Source organism: Emys orbicularis, chromosome 7 (genome assembly GCF_028017835.1).
Source record: "Emys orbicularis isolate rEmyOrb1 chromosome 7, rEmyOrb1.hap1, whole genome shotgun sequence".
Lineage (NCBI taxonomy): Eukaryota > Metazoa > Chordata > Testudines > Emydidae > Emys > Emys orbicularis.
This window is the reverse complement of record NC_088689.1, coordinates 7,936,395-7,955,788: the sequence shown is the minus strand read 5'-3', so window position 1 is coordinate 7,955,788 and position 19,394 is coordinate 7,936,395. Positions and strand designations below refer to the sequence as shown.

The 19,394-nt window shown below is 44.4% G+C and overlaps 1 protein-coding gene across 1 annotated transcript in view; it reads left to right on the top strand.

Annotated features, from left to right (window-relative positions):
- SORCS1 (sortilin related VPS10 domain containing receptor 1) overlaps window positions 1-19,394 on the top strand; it is a gene marked incomplete at its 5' end in the record, with an annotated part of 424,998 nt that overhangs the window by 175,680 nt on the left and 229,924 nt on the right. Inside the window, 1 exon segment of the mRNA XM_065407558.1 lies at window positions 11,274-11,373. Within this exon segment, the coding sequence (XP_065263630.1) occupies window positions 11,274-11,373 (100 nt within the window).

Sequence of the window (19,394 nt, the reverse complement as noted above, 5' to 3'; positions counted from 1 at the left end):
AGTGCAGCCTGACTGGGAGGATTTCTTCTCCTCACACTGCAGGCAGGAAAACTCCACGTCCTATTATTATGAATTGCTACTGCAGAAGCACCAATCACAGACCAGGACCTCACTGTGCTAGGCGCTGTACAAACACACAACACAAATATGGTCCCTGCTCCCAAAATCTGCCAGTTGAGGTAACCTACAGCCCAGCACTTGGGCAGGAGTATCTGTGCGATAATGTATCCTTTTTCCTGCCTGCTGACTGCTTAAACCAAAAATGGAGAAGGATTTTGAGAGAGGTGAGCGGCAGTATTTTTATTCCTTGAAACTGCTTCAAATAAAAGTTGATTTAAAAAAAATAATAAAAAGAGGAAATCAATGTGGGGAAAAGTTATTCTCAGCCCTAATAATGTCCAGTTTCTACAGTTTTATGAAAAAAGCCAAACATTTTATATTGTCTCTTCCCTCCCTCCCCCCCCCCCCCCGCTATAAAGTATTAAAGGAAGTTTTTGTAGGTGGGAAACTTTATTTTATGCTGGAGAAAAGGCAGTCTTCCTAAGGGGAAAAACAAGTAAATTCACAGCTTTGCCTGGGGTTGTCATTTCAGCACTTTAACTGAAAGAAAGCTGCTGTCAACTGGAAATGGAATTGGAACCTGGGGGCAAGAATGTCAAAAGTAGTTGCTTAAACGTGGATAGTAAGAGCCTGTATTCATGCATACAGCTAAGGAGAGCAAGGATGGTCCAATGGTTAGGGGTATTAGCTAGGGACTGGGGAGACTTATGATCAGTTTGCTGCTCTGCCATTGTCCCTGTCAACACTGCAGCTGGGAGTTCGCTGCTTAGCCTGGGTAGAACTGCTCAAACTAGCTCATTAACAATAGCAGTGTGGACACTGCAACACTGGTGGTGGCTTGGACCCAGCGTGGATCCAAGCTTGGGTGGCTAGCCTGGGCCGCCGCCAGTGCTGCAGCATCCGCATCACTATCTGTGGTGCAGTAGCTCAAGCCGATCCAGTGCCAGTTTATGCAGGCTGGGAAGCTTGCTCCCAGCTGCAGTGTAGACAGGCCTTGTGTGACCTTGGACAAATCACTTAGCGTCTCTGTGCCTCAGTTCCTCATCTGTAAAATGGGAATAATAGCACTGCCCTGCCTCACGGGCATGTGTTGGGAAGATAAATGCATTCAAGAGTGTGAGGTGCTCAGATACTGTGGGAGTGGGGGCCATACAACTAAGGTTTCATCCTCAGAGAGTTTTTAACTCTGTGCGGGTCCTAGTGAGCAAGTATCTTCCCCGCCCCCTCCCCCCCTTAACTTGAGCCTGTTAAAAGTTAATTTCAACCTTTCAGACTAAATTTGCGATGTTTTAATGGTGGAATTTAAGCCATGCCACTTAAAAATAGACATTTAAAGTGGTGCTTTCTAATTGTTAGAGCTGTCAGGGCAGATAATGAAACCGCCCTCTTGAACGAATCTCTTTGAAGGTAATAAAACTTTGAACTAGTTTCTCTGTGGCCTGCAAGTTAGCCCGTATCTGAAGTGAATGACCACAGAGAAAGCCAGCTGAGAGACGGTATTTGAGTGTGTGGGAAGGGCAAAGGGCCTATTCTGTGAGCCATGAAGGCATAAAGACAAAGCAAGGCCAATCTCAAACTGAGAGGCTTAGGACAGAGTGAAGAAGGCACTGACAGAATGAGTTCGGTACTGAGGGGGCCAGGCTGTTCAGGGGAATAAAGTAAAGAATATCAGTTATTCATATAAACAAAAGTAAAACTACTTAGCTTCTGTCTTAAAGACAATGGGTAAAATTCCAAAAGTGCTCAACCCTGGCCTAATTCTGCTCCCACTGCAATCAATAATCATTCCTAGCTCTTTATTTACAAAGGAGGCCAGTATCATTATCCCCATTTCATAGCTGAGGACACTGAGCCAGAGAGAGGCCAAGTGACTTGCCCAGGGTCACCCAGCAGGCCAGTGGCGGAGCCAAGAATAGAGCCCGAATCACAGTTGAGTGCTTTCTCCATCAGAGCACAGTGCTTCCCAATGGGAGTTGACTTCCAGCCAAAGCACTTGGCCCAGGTTGAATGCTTTGGGGAATAGTACCCAATCAGAAAGAAAAGCCCCGAGGAACTATGTAGGTAGGAATAACAGCAGATTAGTCAGGGCAGGTGCAAGACCATTTGCTGCACAGAGTGCAGAACTCATGGCTAGTAGCCAAGTGGTGTATGTGTGCACCCATTGATTTCAATGGGAGATCTCATGGGCTAGAGTGCTTAGTCCTTTGCAGGATCAAGCCCACAGGAAAACGTCAGAGATTTCCTGGAAGCTAAACTAATTACTAGGAGTGGGGATGGGATCTAGGGCCTATAGAAGCTTTTCTGGAAATGCTTTTGTCTCCATGAGCGGGGCCGGGGCGAAATTAAGGGTTTGAATAGTTGGATGATAGTGTAAAGAAGCAGGGTTTAAATGTGTTCGGTAGGGGAGAGTGGTTATACAGAAAGACTTGACTCCATCGAAAACAAATTGAAGCCATTGTCTCTGAAAATATGCCAGGACTGGGGATTTTATTTAAACAAGAAGCTTGGGAAAAGCTCGAGTGCAGAGGAGCATTGAGGTTAGACAAGACCATCTGCTGGGGGTGTCAGTCAGGCAAAAGTAGCTATCTCTGGTAATAAAGGATAGGCGAGGAATTGAAGCTGAACTCTGAGCAGGAAATTAAGATCAGACGAGGCTGAGATCCTGGACAAGTAACAGGGTTACGGACAAAGGAGTTAAATCAAAGTAGGCACAAGGCCAAAAGGAAAAGCTGGAAATGGCCAGGTAGCCGTGTGAGAAGCTTAATAGCAAAAAGCGATGAACTAAAATGCCTAGCAATGGAAAAGGACCTTGAGATAATAAGCTTTTGTGAAACGGGTTGAATGACAAAAAAATCAGTGGGATACTGGGGTACCTGGCTATAAACCATACAGGAAAGACAGATTCAGCCGAAGGGATGGGAGACCAGCACAGTACCTAAAACAATCCCTCAGGGCATGTCTACACTGCAATAAAAGACTCGTGGCTGGCCCAGGTCAGCAGACTTGGGCTTGAGCTGTGGGGCTATGAAACTGCACTGTAGATGTTCAGGCTTGGGCCAGAGCCTAGGTCTGAGACTGCACAAGGAAGGGAGGGAGTCTCTTAAAATCCAGGTCGTCTCCTCTGCCAGCTCCAGTGTTCTTTGTCACAAGGCACAGACAGCTGGTTCATAACAATGCCGTGATTCCTTTATTCAAACATTACAAACACAGCTATGAGAGCCTGCTGTAAGCCCCAGCCTGCCACACCGTTCTGCCCGGCAGAGAAGAGCCCTGTCTTCCAAATGCCAGCTACATTGCTGCTCAAAAGGGTTTTAGATTCGCTCCTGAGCTGGTGTAAATCTGTGTAAGCGCCATAGTAACCGGCAGGAGCGCCGCCAGCTTTTTTGCCGCCAGAGGCGGCGGAAGGTCCCGCCCCCGAAATGCCACCCCCGACAGAGGCGGCAGAAGGTCCCGCCCCCGAAATACCGCTGACGACCGGGGCGGCCGAAGATCCGGCCGCTGCGATCGCCACCCCCCAAATATTAGCGCCCTAGGCGACCACCTAGTAACCGCCTAGTAGTGCCAGCCCTGGTAACCGGGTGAAATGCTATGGCCTGTGTCATACAGGAGGTCAAACCAGATGATCTAATAGTCTCTTTAGGCCTTAAAATCAGGGTCATGATTTGTTATGGGACAAAGGGAGCAGCTGACCCCCTCTTCTGACTTTCCATAGCTCCTTGTCAGCTCATGCTGTGGTGTCTACCCTGGGCTTGCGGGTGTCACCGTGTGGCACGCTGCGGCTCCTAATCACTGTATTGTCAGCACTGCCCCCTCTCCTCAGCAGCTGGACAGGCAGCAATGGTACAGCTTAGCCTGGAGCTGAATGTGGAGCAAACCGGGCCCTGATCCCTGTCCTAGGCCGCCCCCACCCCCACACTCCCTAAGTTAGGACTGGCACACGCCCCCTCCCCCCCTTTGGGATGGGCCTGGCCTGCTAATCCCGCCCATGAACAGTCATGGGTGGGGAGGCAGATACTGTGATGCTGATGCAAGGAGACTCCCTCCCAAGAATGTCTATCAGGGATGGTCTAGACAGTATTTGGTCCTGCCATGCGGGCAGGGGACTGGACTCGATGACCTCTCGAGGTCCCTTCCAGTCCTAGAATCTATGAATCTATGAAAAGAATGCTTAAAATCTATGAATGTAGCCTGCTGTGAGCATAACTTTGAAAGGAGTCAAAGCAGCAACTCGAACAATAAATAAATTACAAAACCAAATAGAAATATGAATCGTTTCATGATTTTAAAAAGGAATCAAGCAGGAAAATAAAACAGCATTGTATCAATGCACAGAAAATTAAACCAATCTGTTTCCTGTTTCATCACTCAAGTGGAGTGAAGCGGAAAAAACAAACAAACAGCATAAATGGTACCAAGTACATTACATGTTTTAAAAAAAATCTTTTTATTTGATGCTTTGAGTTGTTAGCAAGGAATTTTGTGTGTCTTAATATGAGCTTTATTTTATTCTATTCTGATGGTGTCCCTTTTCAGGACTCTGGACAAACTGCTAGGCTGTCAGAGGAGAAATTGACAATATTTATATGGGCCAGAATCCAAGTACAGTTTATTTCTCTTGTTCAAGTGCCCCAGACAGACCTCTCTGCATGGCTGTGTGATGACTGGCTAACTTTCAACTCTGCAGCAGCTAAGGTAAAATAGAGAAATACAGGCAGCCCCTACGTTTCTGACAGAAGCAAGTAAATAACAACTTATCAAGCAATATATTTAAACTATACATTTACAATGACAGGCTTCTGGATTTCAATGCACAATATTTAAGGTAGCAGAAGATAATTTCCTTAGGGTTCATATCACCGGCTGATGCTGATTGCCTATTCTGAAATAGTGTGAGGAATGGATTGAGATATTCATGACAGTAGGTGGACTAATGGAATTCTGTGACTATTTAAAACGTGCAGGAGTTTGTTATAATACTGTAATAGAAATGTCACTTGCCCTGATGGGAGTAGAGAGGAGGGGAAAAAAAGCTGTCAATGAATAATAATGAAGTTATTTAAATGCCAACTTTCTCACAAACATTTTACAAAATATAAATTATTCTAGACGTTTTTAGCTAGTTTGGTCTTAATTTACACAGAGAAGTCAGATTCAGACCCATCTGGATGTTTGGTGCTGTTTAATTATTGTCAGGTCATTTGGCTGGGTAAAAATTAGAAGTGTTTGTCTTGCTGGCCGCATGCAAAAATAAGTTTGATTTCAGATAAACATTAAAGAGTCTCATTCTAAATATACATTGGTACAATCAGGATTGACTCCCCTGAAGCTAATGAAATTAGTATGGTGCAAAATGGGTGTCCATCAGATCAGGAACATGCCAAATACTCTGTCTCTGAATATTACACTTTTACTATTTAGTATTTGAATTCCAGTAGCACCTACTATGTGTTAGTGTAACCTGCAGTAAGGGCTTGTCTGCATGAGAAAGTTGCACTGCTTTAATTAAAGGTGTGATTTTTAAACTGGTTTAGTTAAGCTGGTGCAAACCCCGATGTGGATACTCTGTTCGTTTTCAGAGTGCCTTAGTTTGGTGTCGCTTAGCTTAAACCTGTTCCCAATCAACCTAAGTCAAAATAAGCCACTCTGAACTTGAACTAAGAGTGTCCGCACAAGGGTTTGCAGCAGTTTAAGTAAATCAGTTTAAAAACCATGTTATGATAAACCAGTGCAAATTCTGTGTGTAGACAAGGCCTAATGTAGTATAGCTCTTTGTCCCCTTCTAGGAGACAAGGGCAAGTACAGAAGTTTCGGTCAGCTACTGCCTTTAAGCTAATGGATCTGGGCTTCCATCTCCGGCAGCAAGGCAAGCTTATGTTTTTGGATCCACAAGTTTTCTGTTCAGTCCCTGTAGATGACCTAGCCAGCAGTATCGTTGCATTAGGCACTGTACATACTCACAGGAAGATTAGGTATTGGTATGAGCTTACCATCTAAGAAGGGAACCCACCTATGACCTGATGGGTCAGGGGAGGTCAATCAATATATAACCCTCTAGAGTTCCATTTGGTAATTCTATTAAGCAGTGGTTACCAAGCTGTACAACAAGCTTTCTATTGACTGTTCATACAGGGCTAAGTCTCCATCCAGCCTAGGGTTGCCTGGTCGAAAAAGGACCCTGGCAGCTGCGGTCAGCACCGCTGACCGGACCGTTAAAAGTTCAGTCGGCGGCGCAGGGGGCTAAGGCAGGCTCCCTGCCTGCCGTGGCTCTGTGTGGCTCCCGGAAGCAGCGGCATGTGCCCCCTCTGGCTCCCAGGCGTAGGGGCAGCCAGGGGGCTCTATGCGCTGCCCCCATCCCAAGCACCAGCTCCGCAGCTCCCATTGGCTGGGAAGCGTGGCCAATGGGAGCTGTGGGGGTGGTGCTTGTGGATGGGGCAGCGTGCAGCCCCACCTGGCTGCGCCTCTGCATAGAAGCCAGAGGGAGGACATGCCACTGCTTCCGGGAGTCGCCTGAGGTAAGCGCCGCCCAGAGTCTGCACCCCTGACCCCCTTCCGCACTCCGACCCCCTGCCCCAGCCCTGATCCCCCCCTCCTGGCCTCCAAACCCCTCGATCCCAGCCCAGAGCCCCCTCCTGCACCCCAAACTGCTCATCCCCAGCCCCACCCCAGAGCCTGCACCCCTGCCGGAGCCCTCACCCCCCGTACCCCAACCCCCGCCCCAGCCCGGAGCACCCTCCCGCATCCTGAACCCCTAATTTCTGGCCCCATCCTGGAACCTGCACCCCCACCCCAGAGCCCGTACCCCCCTACCACACCCCATCCTCCTGCCTCAGCCTGGAGCCCCCTCCCGCACCCCAAGCCCCTCATCCCTGGCTCCACCCCAGAGCCTGCTCCCGCATCTGGAGCTCTCACTCCCTCCCGCACCCCAACCCCCTGCCTCACCCAGAGCCCCCTCCTGTACCCTGAACTCCTCATTTCTGATCCCACCCAGGAGCCTGCACCCCCAGCCAGAACCCTCACCCCCTCCTGCACCCCAACCCCCCGAGCTAGCCCAGTGGAAATGAACAAGTGAGTGAGGGTGGGGAGTATGAGCGACAGAGGGGGGGATGGAGTGAGCAGGGGCGGGGCCTTGGAAGAGGGGCGGGGCAGGGCAGGAGGCGGGGCAAGGGTGTTCGGTTTTGTGTGAGTAGAAAATTGGCAACTCTAATCCTGCCGACCCCATCAAAAACCACAATGCTCCTTCTGTTGAAGTCTGTGAGAGTCTTGAACTGCTTGCCGTGCCTCGACTCTACCTATCCTGTAAGCAAATGGAAGATTTACTCTCCATGGCTACCAGTCCAGCTCTCCTGCACACCTACATAGTAAGGGGAATATGGAGCCTTGACAATAATGGCCTCCTCTGGGCAGGGGTAGAGCAGCCACATCCCAAGAGTTTATCCAGGCACACTTAACACGTCACACATGGAATAAAGCACTGCCTTCCCAGGATGCAGGTGGAAGTCTTGACCTCCATTCAGTGCTGCAGACGTCAAAATATGCTCCAGTTCAGTCTGTTATTTAAGCATGTGGGTACTGTTAAGCATGTGAGTTGTCCAGATAGAGTTAATCAAATATTATTTACCATTTTCCTCCCAGTCAACAAAATGGCTTTTTAACAAAACAGAAAGTTTTGTGACAATTAATGTTTTTTTGTCAAAATTTGTCATGATTTCAACCACAAAAGCCCCAAAACAAAACCCTTTTTGTTTTCCAATGAAAACTTGAAAACTCTTGCAGAAAACACGTTTTCTTCTAAGCTTTTTGCAGAAAATAATATTTTTTCTGACCGGCTTTAGTCAGTGAGTCTACTGTTGTGCTTAAAGTTATACATGTGTTTAAATACCATGTTCACTTGGAATCGTGGTCGGTATATAATTTAAATATTGCAGTAAAGAAAGCAAGCCTTGTTTTTCTGCCCATGGCTAATTCTCTATAATTGCAGTTGGTCCATTTTTTCCCATCAGAACAGTTTTCTGTCAGAAAATGCTGATTCAACTAAATCAAAACATTCCATAGGGATGTATCGATGTTGTTGACATTTTTGATAGAAAATTATTGAAAAGATTCATTTTGATAAGGTTGAAGCATCTTGTTTTGACTTTATCATTTTGCTTCTGTTATAATGTAACAAGGGGAAACAATACAGTCAAAATGAAAAGTTCTGTCCATATAGACAAGAAACATTTAGACAAAGTCAAAAAAAGTTTCAATTTTTCTGATATACAATTCTTGTTCCACATAAAATTTTGAATTTTCATGTTGACTTGGGAATGAAGAAAAAAATCAGGATTTCCAGCAAAACAGAATTCTAGGTTCTGACCAGCTCTGTATATAATATTTAGAACATGTATAAAAAAGAAGGGCAGCGTTCAAATAGCATGAGAGGAACAGGAAAAAACAGATGCAAATAAGATACATTTAGTTTATGTTTTTTGGAGTGTGTGATTATTAGTCACTTAGGGCAGAATCATGAAAAGCATGGATTATGGATAAGATTGAAATCAGATGCTAGCTCCTTTGATCACTTGCATATTTGTTCATCTGCAAAACATCTTATTTTTTCCCCCAAGCTTTCTACTATTTCTAGTGCTGTTATAGATGTTGACAGAAGCACTCTCTTCCATCTGTAGATAATGTTACCTTGTAAATAAAGCCATGAATGCAAAATAATTGCCTGGAGAGTCAGAAAAAATGGCTAGTAATTCTGAATATAAGCTTATTACTTACAATAGATTTGAAACATCTGTTTCATGGTTGGTTTTTTGTTTTGTCTTGTTTTGCTGTGTGGCTTTTTGTTTTTAACATCTTCATAATAAAATGTATGCGGTGAATTCTCCTGGCAATTTTCCTGGTGCCACTCTATCAAAATAAATGAGATAACATTAGTGCAATTAAAGGGAGACATTAACCCATTAATCAATATACAGATTCCTAACACTCTGAGCCAAATTCTGCCCTTTGGTAATTTATACTCTTTCATCTTTACTGATAATCTCAGTTTAAATAGAGGCAGAATGTGGCGCCACACACAATGCGACAGAAATATCAATAAAGAGCATATGCAAATCTTGGCCACGGGGAGGCAGTGTTAAGATATGGCTAGTGTAACAGATGGAGGCCAGGAATTCAGGATTGTGTTGTATTCTACCTACTGCGTATGGCTCCCAGCACCATAGCATTACCGCATCTCCCATACGTTCAGAAGTAGAACTAACAGTAATGATACCCCTCTTTCTTCCTTCTCAGCCCATAGGCGAAATCGTTTGCATGGGGGGGGGGTGCATGTGTGAGAGAAGATCATAGATATAAGTTTAGTCACTAACACAAGGTCATGGTCATGCTTATCTCTTTGTGGGAGTGCTAGTTTAGGCCCAGTTATCTCCTGTTGTCACAAACTGCCTCCGACTTGCTGATGGCTTCATTGTTCTGGTGGAATGTTGCTGTCTTGGGAGCGCACAGTAACAGAGGATGGGGGAGTCGTTGGCCAATCCCGTGGAAGGCTTTGAATCCAGCAAGCTTCAGCTGGATTCTGGATTCCATGGGGGACTGGTATAGAGAGTGGCGCACTAGGGTAAAGTGCTTATGTTGACCTGGGTTGCTAAGCAGTGAAGCGGCTGCATTTTTTACCACTTGGAGCTTTTTTCTGTGTGGGGGGTTTATTTAGAGCGGGTGGGAACAGTTTTGCCAAAATATACTGAACTGAAATGTTTTTCAGAGCAGTATCAATTTTGAGAAAAACAGAGGGAGAGAGCGGGAAAACACATATGCCTACTTGCTATGTAGCCTGGTGGTTAGGGCACTGATTAGGATGAAAAACTCTGCTAAGAATCAGGCAGAGCAAGGACTTGGAACCTGGTTCTCCCACATCCCAGGACAGTGTTCTAACCATCAAAATATAATTGCCTAATTAAAAAGCTTGTGTTTTGATCCCCAAACAGACACTTTGACACAATTCTGGTTTTTGCAAAAAACTATTTGAAAAGTTTTGTTTTCGTTAAAATGTGAAATTAAAACAAATTTTGAAACCTTGAAGGTAGCTGTGACATGGAATTGCCATCTTCTGGTCAGCCCCAGGTTTAATTCCTAGATATAATGAGATGCAATAGCCAAACCTGGAGATCATGGATGTCGGCAGCCAGGCATCAGAATGATAGGTTGGGAGGTGATATTCTGGCCCTCTGCAAATGGAAGTGGAAGTTTTTAGTGATACATCCATTCCTTACAATGACAACATTTGTGACAGTAGTGTGTTTGTTTTAAAGGCACACGTTCTTCTTTTGAAATATTTATGCTTGTCCAGAAACACGTTGCATTCTTCTGTGGTATATAGTCCCAGACAGTACTAAGTGTTGTTCCATCATCTACCACATTCTTCAAGATACTAGAAGATAATTCTTTTAAACAGGATCCACATAACGAATTGAATCTTTTGCTAATAATTGATCTCTGTTCCAGTCAAGCGTCAGAATAGAGTTCTTGGCTACATTAGACAGCCTTAAATGTTTTCTTTATTTGTCCTCATTAAGAACAGATAGCTGATGTCTCTACTGGCAACATTGATATCAGAGATACTTTCAAGAGACACCTCAATTTGTAGAGTTGTTAAGCTTTTTTTTACCATCCTCTGTCTTTTTTTTTTTTTTTTTTTTTACACAACAAGCCCATGTGAACTGTAATACTCATGCTGTTGGGCTTTCCTAAAGGAAATCAGTGGCTTTCACTCTGAGAACACATTGTTTTTACTAAGCAACAGCACTTGGCCGCGCCTGGAAAGGATGCAGTATCTTATGTAAAAAAAAAAAACTTGAGTGAGCTTATAATATACTGAAGTGATAACTTAGCCCCTCGCTCTCAGTTATTTGGCATTTACAATAATTATCATCATCTCCTCTTCTATCGAGAATTAATGTTTCTTATTGAACATGTTTATTTTAAAGTGCAGTGGGAAGATGCTGTTTTAATGTTTCCTAATCCAATTTAAATGCAAATGTTAACCACTCACATGATGCTGTGTGTACATAATTAAGCATCATTATATACTACATGAATCATTCAAAAAGCTCCAGAGAGCCATTCCACTATGTAAAACATAGGCTTTACATTGAAAAGCAGCCAAGTGGCTTGTGCCTTTTGTGATTAAGTATTTGTACTTATTAAAGCTCTCTTTTGATTTATAGGTCAACAGATTATGGGACAACATATGAGAAACTGAACGATAAGGTTGGCCTGAAGACTATTTTGAGCTACCTGTACGTCTGCCCAACCAACAAGCGCAAGGTAAGTGAGAATACGTTTAGCGTCTTGTTAGTTTATGATATGACTTCTGCCTTGGCTGGTTAATCTTCATCCATTCCCTGAATGTTCATTACTGCTAATGTAAGTACTATGGACCAGATCCTGTGTTTGTGTAAATTGGCGTAGCTCTATTGAAGTAAATGCCGGTTTACAACAGCTGAGGCTCTAGGGCTGTGATTGTCTACAAGACATGGATGGGCATAAAAGGTATTGAGCATCCCATCATATTTATACCTTCTGGCTGGGGATGATTTCATTGTTTAGAAGGGGAGAGACTTGTTAAGATGTTAGGATCTCCGGAAACCAGATTGCATGTAAGGTTATTTGCCCTGACAGTTCTCCCACTAGCCAACTGAACAGGATCTGACAAAATCCTGAAGAGAAAATGCTCCCAAAGCCCAAAAGGTTTGAATTAGGCAAGCACCCCACTGAGTTACAATTTAGTGAGAGTTTGTAATGCCGGCATGCTTGTAAAAGGCAGAGGCTACCTTCTCTTCTGTACATTTCTGACAGGGTCTCTTGCTGTATGGAAGTATAGGGCACAGGATATGAAGAAGTAGGGTGATTATTGGGAATAATGCCCTGGATTGTCCCACACAGACCCCTGATTAAAGGGGACGCCCCAGACAGAGTCTCCCTCAAATTCTGTATTAAGCAAGGTTTTAGCTGTCTCCGTGGTACCATTCACCCCCTCTCCACAGACCCTGCTGCTCCGTCTCAGCCTGTGGTGTGTGTCCTTTTACACTGCTTACTTTTTGAGGCAGGGACTTCATTTTCCTCTGCACTTGAAAGGCACCTAACTGGTTTACGGAAACTGAGACAGTGCATATGGATTGGGAATTTCCATGCAGTATACACAGGATAAATGCCTGCATAAGAAAAAAAAAACAGGAACACCAGCATTCTCGATCTTAAAGTCTGTGTTGGCCCAAGACATGGGAACAGTTGTTCAAGGATTGTTCATTTGGGGTGAAATTTACCCCTGCACAGAGGGCCAGTACAAGGCTAGGTACCAAGAACTATTTAATCCCTTAGGACTTCTTCCTCCCACAGCATGGGTGATAAATTAGGGTGGGATCCTGTCTGTAGGGCTTAACTGGGATTTAAATATTGCATAGGCTTCTTGCTGGCCCTTTGCACAGTAGCGAATTTCACCCTTATTACATACTTGTGCTGTAATGAGGGACTGAAAGGTCATATGTAGTAGTGGCAGAAATGATCACTTGGGTCATCTGGTTTGATACCCTGCATTTTATATAACTGCCTTTCCCACAAATGACTTCTGTGACCTATTATGTGCCATAAAGAAGTTACCATTTGCAGCAGCTAAGTTCCCTTGAGGCAGCATACATTTCTGTCTTTTGAAAATATTCAGAGTTTTAAGTCTATGAATAGCTCTAGCTTGCTTGTTTGAGGTCTGACTAGTCCATGTTTTGCATTCATCAACCACGTTCTGGTTTTCCACATTATACATTGAATTGCCCGTCTGTGACTTGAGCGCAGGGGGTAAACACCACTTCCAAATAAACAGAGAAGAATGATGGATATGAAGTCATTTAGATGACTTGAAACCCATACTTACCCAGGGTGTCCATGTAGTCTGAATAGAACTGTCATAGACACCAGTTTTTGTACAATGTGCCATTGATACTCTGGTAGCTCTTACTCAGGTAACTTTTCATCCCCCAACTAAAATGGAATTTGCAAATTAAGGTCTCGATCCTGCAAACACGTCGATACATGAGTAACTTTATGCACTGAGTCACCCCGTGGATTTTAACGAGATTACACATGCAAGTAAAATTACTCATGTGAAGACATGTTTGCAGAACTGGGGCCTAATTCAGATTATTTTAGGTTAAATGATCCTGTAGTTTCTATGCCTCATGGACAAGCTTGACAAGTGTACCATTAGCAGTACTTTAGACTACATCTACACATGAAGGTGGAGGTGTGATTCCCAGCTCAAGCAGACATAATCACCCTAGCTATCTTTGAGCTGGCACGCTCCAAATAGTCGTATAGCTTTGGAAGCATGGGCAGCTGTGAGCAGTGACGTGGGCTATACGGTTGCCAGGTGTCTGGTTTTTGACTGGAACACCCAGTCAAAAAGGGACCCTGGTGGCTCTGATCAGCACTGCTGACTGGGTTGTTAAAAGTCTGATTGGTGATGCAGAGAGGAAAGCAGGCTCCCTGCCCGGATCTGTGCGGCTCCTAGGAAGTAGCCGGCTTGTCCAGCTCTTAGGCAGAGGGGCGACCAGGGAGGGTTTGTGCACTGCCCCCGCCCACAGGTGCCGCCCCTAGCACCGGCTCCGTAGCTCCCATTGGCCGAGAACCACAGCACACGGAGCACACAGAGCTTCCCTGGTCGTGCCTCTGCCTAGGAGCCGGAGGGACATGTCGCCGCTTCCCGGGAGCAGCCAGACGTCAGCGCCACCTGGAGCCCACATCCTGAACCCCGTCCCGCACCCCTGCCCCACCCCAGAGTCTGCAGTGCCAGCCCGGAGCCTGTACCCCCTCCTGTACCCCAACCCCCTGCCCCAGCCTGATGAAAATGAGTGAGGGTGGGGGAGAGCAGGTGACAGGAGGGGGGATGGAGTGAGTGGGGGGCAAGGCCTCAGGGAAGGGATGGGGCAAGGGTGTTCAATTTTCTGCAGTTAGAAAATTGGCAACCCTAACAAGCTACCCTCCCCAAGTACATACCCCTGGGATCCAGGCAGGTTTGTACTTGGGGCGGCTAGCCCAGGTTGCCACTCACCTTGCTGTTCACATACAAAATGGGAAATGACTGCCTAGGAAGGAGTACTGCGGAAAGGGATCTGGGGATCATAGTGGATCACAAGCGAAATATGAGTCAACAGTGTAACGCTATTGCAAAAAAAGCAAACATCCTTCTGGGATGTATTAGCAGGAGTATTGTAAGCAAGACACGAGAAGTAATTCTTCCGCTCTACTCCGCGCTGATTAGGCCTCAACTGGAGTAATGTGTCCAGTTCTGGGCGCCACATTTCAGGAAAGATGTGGACAAATTTGAGAAAGTCCAGAGAAGAGCAACAACAATGATTAAGGGTCTAGAAAACATGACCTATGTGGGAAGATTGAAATAATTGGGTTTGTTTAGTCTGGAGAAGAGAAGACTGAGAGGGGACATACAGTTTTCAAGTACATAAAAGGTTGTTACAAGGAGGAGGGAGAAATATTGTTCTTCTTAACCTCTGAGGATAGGATAAGAAGCAATGGGCTTAAATTGCAGCAAGGACAGTTTAGGCTGGACATTAGGAAAAACTTCCTAACTGTCGGAGTGACTAAGGACTGGAATAAATTGCCTAGGGAGGTTGTGGAATCTCCATCATTGGGGATTTTTAAGAGCAGGTTAGACAGACACCTGTCAGGGATGGTCTAGATCAGTGGTCTCCAAAGTGGGGTGCGCGGCAGGAGGAGCGCCGCCGGAGCAGCGCCGCCTTCGGCAGTTCGGGCGGCTTTTTTTTTTTTTTGCTTCATCAGTTCGGGCGGGAGTCTGAGTGGCTTTTTTCTTTTTCTTTTTTTTTGCTTGGGGCGGCAAAAATGGTAGAGCTGGCCCTGCGGCGCGGCCGGGGGTGCGTGTTCAAAAATTTTTTATTGATAGGGGTGCGCGATCAAAAAAGTTTGGAGACCACTGGTCTAGATAATACTTAGTCCTGCCTAAAGTGCAGGGGACTGGACTAGATGACCTCTCGAAGTCCCTTCCAGTTCTATGATTCTATGCTACCACGGCTACCCTACTATTTTTAGCATGCTAACTCAATGAGAGTTAGCACAAGTATGGCTACGTGAGCGGGGAATCACAACCCCAACTCCAAATGTAGGCCTAGCCTTTGTTCTCTATGTTTGCAGCAAGAGAGATTTGAGTTAGATATTAGGGAAAACTTTCGAACTCTCAGGCTAGGTAATCACTGGAACAGGTGACCTAGGGAGGCTGTGGAATCCCTGTCACTGGAGGTTTTCAAGAACAGGCCAGACAAACACCTGTTGAGGTGGTCTAAGTATACCTGGTCCTGCCTTAGCATGGATGGGAGGTGGGTGGAGTAGATGATCTCTTGCGGTCCCATCCAGCCCTATTTTCTTATGAGTCTATGATTCTGTCCATTTTGATGTTTGGGACATGGTTGCTTTAAGAAGAATGGGGAAGAACAAGGCGGCTTTGGGGAGGAGAGATGCATGGAGCTGGGGATTTTGACACCGGTTCTGTTAGTGCTGCGGGTGGTCTCTCTCTCTCTCTCTTGCAAGTTGTATGAAAGCAAAATTGCCACTTGGATGCTGACCTTTGAGCTGTGCATGGATGCACAACAGGGGATTTAGGATGTGGAACGTCGCTCCTTACCCACTCCAATGGACTGAGTTTTTGTATTGTTTGAATGATTGCTGGAAGACCCAAAAAGAAGACTGGTCTACCCTGGCTGCTGAAGAGCTACCTGATTAATGAAGCATACTTAACTAAATTGCTCAGATTTAAAAAAATCAGGCTGGATAATGAGATCTTGATTTAAAAAAAACCACAGGCTTGTAGCTTTCCTAGTCCCGCAAAGGCGTTCAACACAAATTATTGAAACTGAGTGCAGTACTTTGAGAGAGGATGATGACTGACTGTTCTCGGACATTTAACGTAATGGAAGCAGAGAGGGGGCCCTAGCCATTTAAATCATGATTTTGATTGTTAAATGGAAATGAAAAGAATGTTCAGCTGCAGATAAATGGGGCTCCCAGGGTCGCCTTTTGAAAAGCTGATAGATTTAAGAAACATGATAGGACAATGAAGGTCTTTACAAATGGTGAGAAAATCAATAACGTTGACACAGCAGTATATTTGTGTACAATTTCTTTCCTTGCATCGTGATATTTTCCAATGAAATAGGCATTTGATATATGTAGAAAGGGATGTGCTTGAATAAAACCTGGATCTAGGCCCATTGAAAAGTTATTTCGTGATATATTTTTCCCTAATCAGTTATCTCTGAGAAATAAAAAGCACATTGAATAATAAAATATTAATACTTTGCACTGGTATCATGAAAGTCCTCTGACGGTCTCAAAGTCGGTCTGTTGCTGATTCTCCCTTGGAAACTTAGGCCAAGATTTTCAAAAGTTACTATAGATTTTGGGCATCTCTACTTTGGTACATTCAACTTGAGATGCCTTTAAAAGGACCTGCTTTTCGGAAGGTAGGTGCTTAAGATGAATTCTGAAAATCAGGGCCCATTGGAATTATTATTGACTTATTAACACAGGGTGCCTCCATGACACATATTCAGCCATAAATTCCTTTCTTAAATCCAAAGGCCAAATTATAGTTATACAATTTATTCTAAACATGTCTAAAAAGCCTAAATAATTATTATTACCCATGCAGTAACAAATTCATAAGCACTTGATTAAAATACAAAAGGCCTAGACCCAGGGTTGCTTAAACCCACGCTGACTAGCTCCAACTGGATAGGCAGGAACCAGTAATGAATACTTTGAGGTTATCTTTTGATACTCTTTAACAAACAAGTGATGTCATTGCCAATGGCTAGCTTTAGTTAAGAACTAGTTTGGGGCAGCCCTTTCCTGGCCTTGAGTAGACATGATTTTATGAATGGCCTCCTTCTTTAAGACAACATTGGTATGTTAAAGGTTACTACCAGTTCATCACAGATCAGCTCTTCTTTATTGTTAAACTAGTTAGAACTATTCCTGATAATGAGAGGCTTCTCTCTTCTTATCAACCAAACTTTGAGCTCAGTATTTTCCCCAAAATTAATCTTGCCAGATGCCAATAGATTCAAAAATTAGAAGCAATCATAGATTATTCGGGTTGGAAGGGACCTTAGGAGGTCATCTAGTCCAAGCCTCTGCTCAAAGCACGACCAATCCCCAACTAAATCCCTAAGTAGCCCCCTGAAGGATTGAACTCACAACCCTGGGTTTAGCAGGCCAATCCTTGAACCACTGAGCTATCCCTCCCCACATTGTCAAGGCCTTGTTACATTTCCCCCCGTTATATTCAAAGCCTTTCCATGGCTGATAAAAACCCCTTTATTTTACTTAAACTACAAAACACATCTACTTTCCTTCATTCCTACAGGGCCCAGTGCTTAATTTGTCATGAGAGAGGTGCTGGGGCTCAAGCAATTTTTTTTTTCATTTTCATAATTGATGCGGCAATCCCAGAGGTGCCGGGGCTATGAACTGCCAAGTCCAGAGGTGCCGGGGCTATGAGTTGCCAAGCTTAGAGGTGCTGGGGCTATGAACTGCAAGGCCCTAGCACAAATTAAGCACTGACAGGGCCCCTCTAAAACATCTCAAGATGGAGGCACCTACAATCACTAGTCACGTCTGAACATCTTGATGTATTTTTAGTTGTGCTTTGACTAGCCTCTCGGAGAGATCGCTCAGGACTGGGATGTTTGACACTGGGCAGTAGCTGGCTAGAACTGATGTATCAGGGTAGGGTTTTTTTCAGTGTTGGTTGGACTATTGTGTGTTTGAAGGAGGAAAGGAAGATTCCTTCTGTGCACAATGTGTTTTTGTCAGGAGTGGCATCAGTTGCTCTTGATTCCTTCACAAGCTAGTGGGGTGTGGGTTGGCCCATTCCTGCAGCTCTTAAGCATCCAAAACTCCCATTGCTTTGTAACATGTGTGTAAAGCTTACAAGATTTGGACCAGGGTGTATAGATCCACAGCATCCCAGGAATACCAAACACAGGCTGATGGTCTGTTGCAAGTTTGTGTGATCTAAATTAGTTGTCCTACTTGTTGGTCAATACTAAGGACTGGTGAACTGGTTCAGATCAATTCAGATCAAATACTAAATTGACCAGCACGTTCTTCCCCAAAATTCAAACTGAGCCTGACAATTTTTGTTTTCTTTTTAAAGTTCTCAAGAGCCTCAGTACTGCTTGGATTTTGGGTGCCACCGGAAGCAAAAGTTAATTGATGGCATATTAAGAACTTTTCAGATCTGTGTGTGAATGAACGAGTGATGTTGTCTCATTCTGGCTGGCCCACAAAGAAGATATGGTAGCTTCTGTTAGAAGGTGGAGAAGTTCTCCTTCAGATCGAGTAACAAGGGCCTTCTCATTTTATGGTGGAAAGACTAGGGTTCTGGTCCCAGCTCCCAATGGAGGGGATTTATGTAGTAATTGTATCTGATGTGTGCTGGACATACATTTATTACCCATTTTCCCATTGTTGTTCCTTTGCTAAAGCTTGGCTATTGGGTGACAGGATTGCATGACCTCTGAATTACTGGTTTATAGGGAAGCATCAGCAGAGAGTAACGGAAGATGCAGCAAGTTAGGGCAAAAGGGCATTTTTAAAGGATAGGGTTGACTTATCAAAAGCTGTATACTATAAAGCCCTGATCCAGCAAACGATTTAATCATATGTGTCAAGTTAAGCATGTGGAGTAGTCTCATTGACTAAGAGAGCAAGAGAAAGAGAGTAATAGCTCAAAGCTATGTGAAATTTGTAGTAGTGAAACGCACAAACCCTTGAAACTGGACAGGTTTTGCATTTCCATGTGGAATGGAAAATTGCCTTAATTTTGTGAAAGGGAGGGGGAATATTTGTGAATTTTTCACTCAAGAATGTTTCCACTGAAAACTCTTTGATTAAGGGGGCAGAAATTCTTCCCAAAAATGATGAAATGTTGAGAGAAGTCCTGTTTACTTTAGAAATAACACCCTGCCCTGAAAGATTGTTAGTCACCTTTTTAAGCCAAATGGCCTTAGTTTTTCACTAGAAATCTCAACTTCTCTAAAGATATATTTTACACCCACACCCACACACACACACACACACACACACACACACCAGATGGAGGGTGAGTAGACTATCTGTCTATTATTACTAGGTAAATACTGCAAATATTTCCCCATGAATATTTGCTTGACATTTCAAATGAATTCTCTTTGTTTGCACTCTCAACCTTTAATGTTCTCTGTTCCACAAACATTTCTCTAGTAAGGTTTAATGGAAAATAA